Raw genomic sequence first — 14,127 nt, forward strand, 5'->3', positions numbered from 1 at the left:
GAGAAACACGGAGTGCCGCTCTATCATTCCCTGTCACTCCGGTACACAGCTCCTGACAGAGGGAGAAGCGGGACGAGTGGGCTCAACAAGCACATGAAGCCCGCAGCTGGCCTGCTCTCTTGTCATATTGTGGCCGCCGCTTGGGACAGCGCATGGGGGGGAATTGGCTGCACCCATTACTACGGAAAAACTGCGGGCAGCGCAGGGCTTAAGTGGCAGCTGCTTTGGGCCCCACAGTGATGACAGGGCCCCAGGGCAGCTGCCCCTTTTGTCCTGCGTTAAAGACGGCCTTGCCCTAAGCCTTTCATGGGCTAACACCACTAAGTATATCTTCAGGGCTGCTCTTAAAGAAGGCAAGTACCCAAACTATCCACAAACATCTCTGCGCCTTTCCTGTGTCACTGCAAAGAATGTGAATGTGTTATATGTTTCTGTCATTTAAAGCTTTATCTTACAAATGCTAACAAAGTGTGCCTGTTGCTTGAATGGCTAAATAGGATCGATATGTTGTGTTAAAGTGTTTTTTTTTAATAACATTTCAGTATAAATAATGTTTTTTCTAAGGTTACAGAGACATGGAGGGATGACATTATAACATTACCGAATCATCATAGCAACATTATCGAGTCGCACAGCCCCTATGCTGTAGCTCAGAACAGACTTTAAAAAAAAAAAATAGAACATTGTTTGCTCATGCGTAAATAATAATTGAACATGGCCATTTGAACTGCTACATACAGTATAAGCTTCAGCAGTACTGTGATGTTAGCACACCAAATATGGCTGTATGAGTACAATGTTGTCACTTGCTATAGTACCAGATTTTAACATCCATGGCTTCACATACCTGTCTACGACATTAAACCATCTTCCTTTAGCCTTCTAAATATTAATGCGTTGTGTGCCTTGTGCTAAAAACATTCATATTTAGAAGGACTAAATGGAAGCAGCTTAGATATAGTTTTATATAGGCCATATACTGTATGCTGGAGATTAAAGTGTCATTAACACCACATTAAAAAACTATCAATAAATTCTGTATTACTTCCTCCAACCAATTTGCATATTATTTTATATATACTGTGATTCTGTACTTGCCAAATATGCTGCAGAAATCTCCCTCCGCTGAGTCTGGCTGCAATCATTTTCGACCCCTTTCACACCAGGGCGTTTTGCAGGCGCTATAGCGTTAGAAATAGCGCCTGCAATCCGCCCTAAAAAAGCTGCACCATTATATGTAGTGTGAAAGACTACAGCAGGATGTTAGGGAAAAGTCCTGCCAGCAGCTTCTTTGGAGCGGTGAAGGAGCTGTGTGTTTTTTCCGCTCCTCCACCGCTGCTCCCCATTGAAATCAATGGGGCAGCGCTGTAATACTGCCGGCAAAACGCCGCTATTGCGCCGCATTGCCGACGGTTTTAACCCTTTCTCGCAAATCCGGCGGTAAAAGGCCGCTAAAAATAGCGGCGTTTTACCACCCACGCTATGGGCGGTGTGGTGTATAAGGGGTCTAAAAGTGGTTGTAAACCCTTACAAACCACTATGACCTAGGTCCAAGAAATATCTCCTAAACCTACACGGTTTTGGAGATATTTGCCAAAACACAGGCACAGATGTCTACGACGCATGCGCCGTAGACAGCGGCGCGCAGGCACACTGAGCGTGCTGCTGTCAACGACGATATGCCGTGAGTGGTGGCCCCCGTGCGCATGCGCGGGAGTGACGTCATCGCGACTGCGCCGGAGCAGCGAGACCCACCGAGAAGATGGAGGCTCTGTACACAAGTGGACAGCGGTGACTTCGCTGGCTCCTGTGTCAGGTAAGTGACACATAATGGACTACTATGCGATGCGATGCATAGTAGTCCAATATGCTTTACCTTTGCAGGGAATCAAAGAGGAAGTAACACCCATCATGGTTTACTTCCTCTTTAACTTTGGGCAGCGGAAGCTGCTGTCTGTTCACTTCCTGGATTTACAGAGACACAGAGGCACAACTCCAGCTCTGCAGCTCTCATTGGCCCTCTTAGAACCCCCCCCCCCCCCCCCCCACTTCCTGGCAAACTCTCAAGAGAGTGAGAGAGAAAGAGCTAAGCATGATGTCATAAGCCTAGCCTTTTTTTTTTCAGTCAAAAAACAGGAAGTGAGCTGTATATGGTATTTACTGGCAGAAATAAATGTTTTACTATTCAAAGTTAAAACAACAAGGGCAGAAGATTTAATAGATGGAAAGTTGAAAAAATGACTGAAGGTTTCGCTTTAATCATTCACCATGGGATTTGTTGCCTGTATGTTGCACAAACCCTTGGTTGATGCTGCTGTTCTCTGTCCTATCCATGTCCCCACTGCAGTTGAGGATTTTGCACAGCATTGTTGGCAGCTAGTGTACATGCTCAATTCCCAGTGTATTTCTACCCGGAGCATTTCCTACCTATCATATCTAAACAGCCTATGTAACTATAGAGTCACACATGTGGGCATATACACAGTGGTAAATGACAGCCCACTCACTCCCTCCCTCCATACATCTTTATTGATGGAGGCTTCACCTCACTGCTATTCTAAGACACAGACAAACCAGACATAAACAAGATCAAGCAAGTATTATGTATTATCTATATATAAATTTGGACTTTGGTTATCAACTATAGTTAAACTATCACGATCTCTCACAGGACCCCCAACCACCTCTAGTTGAGCCCTAGGGATCCGGAAAGCTTCAGTTGACAAAGGCCGGTCCAGGGAATAGTCTGTAGTTGAGTTTACCTTCCTATCTGTCATGTTTCCCTATGGTGTACTAGCATGGTTAGGAGATACAAGTTTACAACATCACTAAATGGTGGGATTATTATAAATTTTCTGAACAACCAATGGCAAGTGAATCAACGTCTTCTGGGTACGACCGTTCTAGTTATTGTTTTCCTGTGTTGCAGATTCACCTCCCAAGGTGAATTGTGTTACTGCTTAAGCATTTATGAGATCTTACCCTTTCACCAGGAGGACCAGCTGGGCCATCCCCTCCGGAGTTACCCTATAAGACAGAGAGAATCATTACAATTTCATTGTCATTGTCCAATTCTAATATCTCTTTTAAAGCCTAATAAAATATTTTAGTTAAGATCCTTTTTTAAGGGCTACTTAACATTAAGTATGTTTGTAGATGATGAAGTTTGGTTTAGTGAGCTTTTACCACCTATATAACTAAAGATTAGAGATCAGCCCTAAATACCTGGAGATGTTACACACTGTCATTAACCAGCATTTCCATAAATTCTATAGACATTGCTCTTTAGGTTTAAAATTAAGGGATCTATTTATTAAGAGAGCATTTCACATAGCCCCACACACTCGCAAAGCATTCCCTGATTTAGAGGACTTAAAGTGGTTGTAAACCCTTACAAACCACTTTGACCTACAGGTAAGCCTAGATTAAGGCTTACCTGTAGGTCCAAGAAATATCTCCTAAACCTACACGGTTTAGGAGATATTTGCCGAAAGACAGGCACCGCTGTCTACGGCGCGCAAGTGCACTGAGCGCGGCACCCGTCAACGGCGATATGCCGTGCATGGCGGCTCCCGTGCGCATGCGCGGGAGTGACGTCATCACGGCTTCGCCGAATGACAGCGGTGGAGCAGCGAGACCCACTGAGAAGATGGATGTGCCAGACTACAGGGGACAGCGGTGACTTCGCTGGCTCCTGTGTCAGGTAAGTGACACATAATGGACTACTATGCGATGCATAGTAGTCCATTATGCTTTACCTTTGCAGGGAATGAAAGAGGAAGTAAACTCATCAGGGTTTACTTCCTCTTTAAGGCTTACCTGTAGGTTCAAGAAATATCTCCTAAACCTATACGGTTTAGGAGATATTTACAAAAAGACAGGCACCGCTGTCTCCGGCACATGCGCCGTAGACAGCGGCGCGTAGGCGCACTGAGCAGGCCGCAGATCACGGCGATATGCCGCTCGTGTCGGCTCCCATGCGCACGCGCGGGAGTGACGTAATCGCGGCTCCGGCGAATCACAGTGCCGGAGCAGCGAGACCCAGAAGTCACTCTGGGATACATGGCAGTGGCGAAGATGAAGACGGAGGACCACTTCGTGGCTTCGTTCTCAGGTAAGTTATTCATAATGAGCTAGTATGCTATGCATACTAGCTCATTATGCCTTTGCCTTGCAGGTTGCATTTAAAAAATAAAATAAAAAATAGCCTTTACTTCCTCTTTAAGAAAAGCATTAGCAAAGTCTTTAGCCTTTTGCCAGATCTGACTGCCCCAAATGCTACCTGGCTCTTGCAAGATCCTTCAAGGCCAATTATCTTTTCTATGAATTGTCTTCACTGTGCCAAGCTGGACACAGAAAAGTCAAAGAGGTATTCTTGAACTCTCCAAAATGAATGGCTGATTTGTAGGCTGAAGGGCCAATTATTTTACTACACAGTGCACAATAGTCTTACCTTGGGGCCTGGCTTTCCTGTTGTTCCCCTTGGACCTCTTTCACCACGTGGACCCTGAAGAGAACACACATATAGGTTGGTACTGTTGGACTGATACCACACACAATCATAAGCTTGCAATCTAATCTATGAAAAAGGGATGTAACTTACCGTTGGACCTCGTTGCCCCCTTGGACCTGGTTTGCCAGGGGTTCCCTGGAGGAAAAAGAGGCACACTGATATAACAAGAAGCCATGTGAAGCAAATTACATAGAACTAAGCTAAAAAGAGATTAACATATTTTTTTTTGTTTTATCTGAAATAGTATTTAAATGATTGTCATCTACTGCATAGTGTATGCGCACACACAAACACGCATGCACGGTATATGAAAATATACACTGGCAAAGATATACTCTGCTATACTGCTTGACGCTCTGTCTTGCTGCGGTCAATCAAGGACAGACTTTGGAGAATCTTAAATCCAGCAGCCTCTCTTGTGTGAACATCTTTTCAAGACATTTGCTAGTCTCTCAGGAATAATATTAAATCAGTGACATTCAATAGTAATTCCTGATGGGTTTTCCCAGCTCAGCGCATTACTATATATTGGATTTATGCTGTCACATTTTGCTAGCCGAGGTCCATAGGACAGAAAATGTATGTAAAATTATCTGTTCAGAAACGAAGTATGGAACTTGGTCGATGACAGAGGAATAATTCTGCCTACTTACAGTAAAAAAAAAAATCTACATTGCTATTAAGCTTAGAAGTGTGGACTTAGTAGGAGTAAGTTTGTGACAGACCTAGCCGGGACACAGGCTTTTTGAGAGGACTGAATGTGAGCCTCTTGCCGACTGATTATCGTCCCTGGATTTTAAGGGGCACAGGGGTGAATGAGAACCCCACTATAATCTGTGCTAGTCAGTTCAATGCTGTATATATGTATATATAATGTGTGTTGCCTCATGCTGTTGGGACACAAACTGTTAGATGCTAATGTCATCATCTCCAGCCACCTGTCTGTTGTGTAAATGAGTCTAGTCTGGCTTGTGGGAGTATTCACACATTGTTGTTTGTGCTAATTAACCCTGTGTTTATGTTTATGGTAATGTTTATTGAATTGTTAGTGAGCTAGGAGCCGAAAAGTCTTATCCCTCAGTCAACTAGTCTTGAGTGTTGATTTAGATAATTAGCTCATGCTAATTAGGTTAGGTTTTAGTCTTCTACTGTATTATAAATACTTGGCATTTTGGTTCTAATAAATGAGTCCATGTTAGCACTAAGCAAGTCTCGTCTTGTTTTGTGCTTGTGAGCGGTTGGAATATCTGATATCTCTATTCAGACTTAGGAAGCGGTATACTGACGGAAGCACTCAATCGGAGTGTGGGATCAGTTCCGTCCCAAAGTCTTTATTGGAATAATTCAGCATGTGGCCTTGCCGCCTTAGCTCAACTCCCATGACGCTTGCCTAGCCCATAACACGGATAGCCAGGTACGGATAAAATACATCCAGAAAGCGCTAGCACCAGTCAGGCTTGTATGTCAAGCAGATCAAAAGACAAACTTATATGATCTCCAGTAAAGCTGATCAGGTAAAAAAAATATAATTTTATTGTAACTAAACTACAGCATCAGCATTACAGAGAAAAACGACCATTCTTAGTTCAGTTAAATGCATTTACTTTACCTAAATGGTAAACAGAATGAGAGTTTGTGTAAATCACAAAGAAGTCTAACACCTTGAAACACTTTTGATTGTTCCGCGGCCCTACATTTGCCTACTCCTTCGTGCAACACAGCCCAGAAATAAAAAAATATGAAAACACAGGGAGGCATTGCTGACTTACTCTTGTGCCTTTCTCGCCGTTCGCTCCAGGAAATCCTGGGAAACCGATGGAACCCTTTGTGCAAAAACAGAACAAGAAGTTATTTGCAGCTTAAATGATAAAACCAGCCTCAGTACACAGCACAATGCTGAGAAAGATTTCATAGGTGAGATTTAGATACAGACCAGTAAACACAGAACCTTGGTGGGTAAATAAACAATTTACTATTGTTTGATTTTACCACATAAAACTACAATCCTGGCACACACACTAGGAACCAGGGCTGGACTGGGACAAACATTTGGCCCTGGACTTCATCCAGACCAGCCCATTTTAATTTTGCAAATACGCACAAAAACAGTATATAAACTATACGCAATTGTGCAAAATAAATAAGTAAAAACATTCCATTGTAAGTATAAATGGCTTTTTTGTTTCAGGGTCCCCAGAGAGCCCCCAACTTACATCAGGGTCCCCAGAGAACCCCCCCTTACATCAGAGTCCCCAGAGAGCCCTAGCCTTGCATCAGGGTCCCCAGGGAGCCTCCCCCTTACATCAGGGTCCTCAGGGAGCCCCCCACTTACATCACGGTCCCCAGAGAGCCCCTTCTTACATCAGGGTCACCAGAGAGAGGGCGGGTAGTGAGAGATGATGTAATCTCTCTGCTGCCTGCAGCTGCACAGTGAGAGCAGAGGTGATGCAGGGCGGGCGGTGAGAGATGATGTCCTGGCTCTCCTGTGCTGCCCGCCTCATGGCTGCAGAGAGGCCACTGCCCATTAGTGGGCTGTAGCCCTGTGGTTGGGGATCCCTGGGAATCGGGGGGCTATGGGCCCCAGATTCAGGGCTGTAGCCCCAAAAGCCACCCCCTAGCAACATCACTGGCTGTCACTGAAACTGGCCCACTGAGCCATCGGCCCACCGGGAAACTCCCAGTAGTCTCGATGGCCAGTACATGCCTGCTACATCCTCATCACTTTACAGGAGGATAACTCGAGATCGCTTGTCATGGGTGCACTTTGTCATTAAAAAAATAAAAATAAATTGTGTACCAAAATTACAGAGAATATACCAAAACTATTGTTTTAAGTATAACCCCTGCTAAAACAGTTTTTTATTTTATTTTTTTTAACTATGGGTGAAGCGAGGGAGAACTAGATCCTCTGTTAGTTTATTTTTTATTTTTGTTGCTGATAGATATTTTGCTGGGACAGAAGTGAGGGGAAATCTTCCCAGCCACAGTTATTAAAAGAGAAGTATGGACTTTAAAAAAAAAAACATTTACAGTATACTCACCTAGGTGGATGCAGCTTTGATCCGATGCTGCATCTGTCCACAGCCAGCTCTGCAGTGAGAACTGAGCGATTAGCAGTGTTTGATCTCCCCTCCACTCTGAGAGGGCTGTAAATGTCAGACACCCCTCTCTGCTCTGCCCCTCCAGTGCTCACTGGAGCATCCAGCTGTGAAGGGGAGGGAGATGTTGGCTCAGGCTCTCAGTGGATCGCCGAGAGGCTAAGCCAGCTGCCTTCAGCCTGCTGAAAACATGTCGCAGGAGTGCAGAACTAAGGGCACTCCTGTGACCTACAGGAGAAGCTAAAATAGCTTTGGCTATTATTTCTTCCTTAATAGAACTTGACAGATGATATAATTCTTTCCAACACCATCCAAAACTAAAAATAAAGCATTGGCTGGAGTTCCACTTTGATGGTAATTTTAAGGAACATTTTGATGCTGGTATGACAGACATCTGTGGCACCATTTTTGAGGTGTGCAAATATACCTTTGGACCTTGTCTTCCTGGGTATCCGGGCAATCCTGGAACACCAAGTTTTCCCTGTAAAGGACAAACACAAGTTAAATCGCTTATATTTGGTAGTTTGCAGCTGTCCAATGTTTGCAATAAAACGAGCGGTTGAAATATCACTCCAAACCTGAAAACACATACAAATTTATGACCAAGTAAAAAAAATTTTTTTTTTCTAACTCTCTTCGGCAAACAGAATACAGAAGAGACTGCGGTGCCCATCCACTCATGTCAGATGCTGCACTGAAGTTTCCTCCAAGGGGTTCCCTTCTGGATTAGCAGTTAATATATTCCCAAAATGGAGATTTCAAATGACATTATTCAATTTCAAAATGTTTACATTAGGTGCATATTGGGGTTCCAGGGCATGTAAAATGACTTGAATAGGCCCTTAGTGGACACATTCTCTTCTTCCCTTTAAAATTGTTTTTTTCTGGTTGTTTTTCGAATTTTTAATAATTTATATGTAAACTTTTAAACTTTGCAGGCATTCTTGTTTGAGGTAACAAATAAAAAAAAAATGCTTTGCACCAGAAACACGCTTTTAGTGCCTTTTATAAAAAAAGGGGCAAAAAAAAAAACGCAGAACAACATTTGTATTTAACCCTAATTAGTTTTTAAACTCTAAAATGTGTTTTTCAGAATTCAAGTGTTACTAAACCCAGGACCCTGCATTCACTATATCTGATCTCCCCCAGTACACAGAACATGGAAATGCAATTAGTTTACAAAATATAAACTGCTAAATACCTTTTCTCATCAGCAGTATATCAGTATTCTATCAGTGTCTGGTTAAAACTTGTGAGAGGAGTTTTTATTCTACTCTGACTGTCCTTAGGAGGCTACAGGGCACGTGATCCTCTGTCTGAACAGTGCTGATTGGCCCTGTGCTGATCACATGCACCCTCCTAAGAAAAGAAAAAAAAAATCTCTAGCAATACACACCAAACTGAGCATGTGCAGAGTGACTCCAAAGGTTCTTTCTTATCAGGAGATAGATTGGGGACAGCAGAAGAAAGGCGGATCGGAGAAGACAAGATCAAACAGCCTTTTTACACAATGCTGCAGAGGATCAACTCCTTAGGTTCCACAGTGAGTATAACAAGCATTCTTTACTGCATATACAGACTGATTTTACTGTTGTGGGTTTAGTAACACTGTAGCTCTCATTATTGTTAATAAATTGTATGTTACACTAAATATTAATATTTTTCCCTGTGTGTGTCTGTTCCTATATGCGTATTTTATAAATTATAGCCTCTATCATTTTCATGTACTTATTCCATCTAAAAAATCTGGTTGAACCTGCCAGCCCCCCTCCCCCCCACCTTTTTTAAAACTGACCAAACAAAGGATAGAAGCTGACCTGATCTGTGCTTGCTTGGTCAGTTTTCATCTTTTGGCTGCCAATTCAAAGGTGGCGGAACACAGCATGCCTGTATTGGGTACCACACCCCTCATCCAAACACAGCCTGCCTCCTCCCTACGCATCCTCTCCCAATCACAGCCTGCATCTTGAACATGCCCTCCGCTCACGCATAGTATCTTGCCTCAGGCTGAGCAGACTTTGGAATTGGAGAAATCTTCTGATTTCCAGTTGTGTCTCTAAGCCCTTGTACACACGGTCGGACATTCCGACAACAAAATCCGTCGGATTTTGTCCGACGGATTTTGTCCGAAACTTGTGTCGCATACACACGGTCGGACAAAGTTATCGGAAAATCCTAATCGTACATAACGTGATGACGTTATTTCGTTAAGACGGGACTATGTTCAGGCTAGTAGCCAATAGCTTTGGTCTAGGAATTTGATCTGAGCATGCGTGGCACTTTGTCCGATCGGAATTCTCTACACACAATCGGAAAAAGTCAGACCGGCAATGTTGTCGGAAAGTTTTATAGCCCGGCTCTAAGCCCTTGTACACACCGTCGGACATTCCGACAGAAAATGTCCGATCGGACCGTGTTGTTGGATAATCCCACCGTCTGTGGGCTCCATCGGACCGTTTCCGTCGGAATATTCCGACGGACAAAGTTTTAGAGCAGGGCTATAAAATTTTCCGACAACATGATCCGATCGGACTTTGTCCGATCGTTTGTAGAGAATTCCGATCGGACAAAGTGCCACGCATGCTCAGATCAAATTCCTAGACCAAAGCCATTGGCTACTAGCCTGAACGTAGTCCCGTCGTAACGAAATAACGTCACCACGTTCTGAACGATCGGATTTTCCGACAACTTTGTCCAACCGTGTGTATGCAACAGTTTTGGACAAAATCCGTCGGACAAAATCCAACGGATCTGGTTGTCAGAATGTCCGACCGTGTGTACAAGGGCTAAAACTTTGTCGGTCGGCTATTCCGATGAAAACAGTCCGTTGGAGCCCACACACGGTCCGATCGGACATTTTTCCGTCGGAATGTCCGACCGTGTGTACAAGGTCTAAGACACGGACACAAAAACCTGACAGGGTTTTCAAGCATTTCCAACTCCATCTTTACTATGGATATACTTTAGATACATTTTCTTATGTTCTAGTTCCTGTTCCTTGTTTTTTCGACAAATTACAAGGCTATTTTTTCCTAATTGCAATATCTGGACTGCTCAATGTTGGGGCAAGTCTCTATTACCTTCCCTGAGGTAATATCGCTACTGCAAAAGTCTGCTTAATAGATAGTTGCACTCAGATGAGGAAATTTCTAGCCACAGTTGCCACAGCAGGATCCTCCAACTACCGCCTGGTGACTAGAGCAAGCCTTATTGAGCATTGCATTGACAGTACACATGGAAAAAGGGTTTTTATAGCATAAAAATCTCCCCATTGACATAAAAGGCGTACGTAAACAACTCCATATCCACATTAACAAACAGATTTTTCTTCTGGAGTTACAAGACAGAAGAAAATGCAAATATCCCATCACTGCTATAATTGCACGTTTTTCCAGTCTGCGCCCGTCTAGCTGTCAGAAGAAAATCGCTATGAGCAGGAAGTGAAGAAGAGATGGCTCTCTACCTCTGAAGTTCTCATTATAATGCAACTATGAGGAGCAAATGCTTACTTCAAAAATCCTGCCAAATAGTGAAAGGGGAGTGTGCGTGTGAGCCAATTATTGTATCAGCGTTTCTCCTCAGGTCTATGTTCTGTGCCAGGCATATGTTACCCCGGAGAAAATATTTTTAATGATGTGGTAAGAGATTCACCTTGCCTTCCCCACCATTATCTACGTACATGCAATTATAAAATTTTCCTCCATTTCGCTGACACTCCTCAACCCCTCCGCTCGTTTGTCAGAAGATTTTAAGCTTGGTAAAGCTTCTCCCATTTAAAGGAACAAAAGCAATTATTAGGACTTTAATATAAAAAAAAAAAAAAAAAAAAAAAAGTTGTTTAACATCATCCTCTGACCTCTCATAAGAAGAAACAAAATTGCCATTGCCCTCATGTGTGGCAGAGGCAAGGGGTAGAACAATGACCGTCTACAAATTATGACATGTAGCATTCATTTTCCATGTTAACCTAAAGCAGGGATATGCAATTAGCGGACCTCCAGCTGTTGCAGAACTACAAGTCCCATGAGGCATAGCGAGACTCTGACAACCACAAGCATGACACCCAGAGGCAGAGGCATGATGGGACTTGTCGTTTTTCAACAGCTGGAGGTCCACTAATTGCATATCACTGACCTAAAGGAAAACTTAGGCTGAACAGCTAAATATACAGTTGAAACACATATTGCTGGCGATATCTTACCAGGCAGAAGGTTTATATAGTAACGTATATAACCCCTCCTCACTGCTACAGTATGTGGCTGCATAATACAGGACAGGGATATGCAATTAGCGGACCTCCAGCTGTTGCAGAACTACAAATCCCATGAGGCATAGCAAGACTGACAGCCACAAGCATGACACCCAGAGGCAGAGCCAGTCTGGGACTTGTAGTTCTGCAACAGCTGGAGGTTCCGCTAATTGCAGATCCCTGATATAGGACAACACAAGTCAAGTGCAATGCCTCCTCTATCTGCTCTTTAACTATTCACGAATTTCCCAGCACCACCTTTCCTTCACCTATCAGCTCGGAGGGCAGCCACTCCCTACTACAAGGTGTAGATCGTGGTTTAATATATATATACTGCACTGTGGCGATAAACTTTATCAAGCCGCCAACACCGCTTCTAGACAAAAAAAAGCGTAAATAACTAAAAGGAAAATAAATGTGTAGCGCTATGATAAAGACAAAAGTATAAGATTATACGTGTCACCATATAAATCCTTGGAACAAAGGAACCATATTTTCTAGTGTTAAATAAACAAACCCTCCAAAACCACATTTAAATAATCAAATAAACATTTGAATTATAAAAATAAAAGTGAAAAAATATAAGTGAATAATAATCATTAACAAATAATATTCAGAAGAAAGTGCATGTGCTAAAAAGCCATCGCTCATTGGACTCTAAGGAACTTCTCGCCTATTTGACGTGGTGGTGCAAGCCGAGTCTGAGGAATATCTACACCCATTGGGTGGATTCCATATATAAAGCCTACATGACTTGGGGGGGGGGGGGCATATGCCTGACTAAGTCCAAGTCTTCTGGTAAGCCTCCCCCAGTTTCACGTGGTGGGGGTGTTGCATGCAAGAAGAGCACACACTGTCTTTGAAAGTTGTTTTTGGGAAAGTTGATCTTCACTGGCTTCCACTCACCCAACGAATAAAATTCAAAGTACTAACAATAATTTACAAAGCCATCCATAACTCTGCCCCTAGTTACATCACTAACCTAGTCCCAAAATACCAACCAAGCTGCTCCCTTCGGTCATCCCAAGACCTCCTGCTCTCTAGCTCCCTTGTCACCTCCTCCCATGCTCGCCTCCAGGATTTCTCCAGAGCTTCTCCCATCCTTTGGAACTCCATACCCCAATCTGTCCGACTGTCCCCTAATCTATCCATCTTTAGACGATCCCTGAAAACCCTTCTCTTCAAAGAAGCCTATCCTGCTTCTAACTAACACTGTTTTACTTCCTCATCCCCCCCACAGCTATTACCTTTTGTATCAATTGCCCCTTCCTTTTTAGATTGTAAGCTCTAACGAGCAGGGCCCTCTGATTCCTCTTGTACCAAATTGTAATGTAACTGTAATGTCTGCCCTCATGTTGTAAAGCGCTGCGCAAACTGTTGGCGCTATATAAAACCTGAATAATAATAATAATCTTCCTACAAATTCATTATCGGACTTCATAGTTTGGGACTCATTTAGCACATGCTCTTTCTTCTGAATATCATTTGTTAATGATTATTATTTACTTATATTTTTTCACTTATATTTATAATTCAAATGTTTATTTGATTATTTAACTGGGGTTTATGTTTATTTAACACTAGGAAATATGGTTCCTTTGTTCCAAAGATTTATATGGCGAAACGTATAATCTTATACTCCCTACTACAAGCCCGATTTTCAAATAATCATAATGGATGAAATAAGATGTAATGACTGTTGATAATCAACATAAACGAACATGCAAATTTTCTAATATTTTTTCTGATGCTCTATAATGCTGCATTATGTGAGGTCCTTTGTTTTCGTACAATGCCTTCCCCCCCCCCCCCCCAACGCTTCTCAAAAGACCTTACCTTTTCACCTGCTGGTCCAAGTGGGCCATTTTCTCCATTGGGACCACCACGCCCCTTTGGTCCCTCAGGGCCGTCTTCACCTCTGGGACCAGATGCACCAAGTTCACCCTAGTGACACACACACACAGATATATATTTATATAGTTATAATGAATATATAGTACAGAGGCAGTTTATAGTCAGCGTCAGGTTCTGCCTCCTTGCTATTGGATGGCAATGTAATGGTTTACAATGACTGCAATCAGACACCACTCCCTGGTGACGCAACACTTTTGTAAAAAAAAAAAAAAAAAACGGACACTCAAACAACATGGATCAATAATATAAGGTTTTTCCACCGTTTCAAGTGTTGTATTGTATTGAGAAAAGGAGCCATTGGGTAGGAATGTATTTTCACGTTTCGAGGAGAATTTTCGCTTAGATTAGTGAAA

General features: G+C 42.9%; 1 protein-coding gene across 2 annotated transcripts in view; it reads right to left on the reverse strand.

Annotated features, from left to right (window-relative positions):
* COL5A1 (collagen type V alpha 1 chain) overlaps positions 1–14,127 on the reverse strand; it is a 287,140-nt gene that overhangs the window by 77,231 nt on the left and 195,782 nt on the right. For both annotated transcript variants that reach the window (XM_077468431.1, XM_077468424.1), the window contains exons 30-35: positions 13,697–13,804; positions 8,039–8,092; positions 6,283–6,336; positions 4,604–4,648; positions 4,454–4,507; positions 2,983–3,027 (exon numbers count right to left, since the gene is read on the reverse strand). In XM_077468431.1, the coding sequence (XP_077324557.1) occupies positions 2,983–3,027; positions 4,454–4,507; positions 4,604–4,648; positions 6,283–6,336; positions 8,039–8,092; positions 13,697–13,804 (360 nt within the window). The remainder of the gene's footprint in view (positions 1–2,982; positions 3,028–4,453; positions 4,508–4,603; positions 4,649–6,282; positions 6,337–8,038; positions 8,093–13,696; positions 13,805–14,127) is intronic.

The sequence above is a fragment of the Lithobates pipiens genome, unplaced genomic scaffold (genome assembly GCF_037356315.1).
Source record: "Lithobates pipiens isolate NorthernLeopardFrog02 unplaced genomic scaffold, aLitPip1_a1.2 Scaffold_11, whole genome shotgun sequence".
NCBI lineage: Eukaryota > Metazoa > Chordata > Amphibia > Anura > Ranidae > Lithobates > Lithobates pipiens.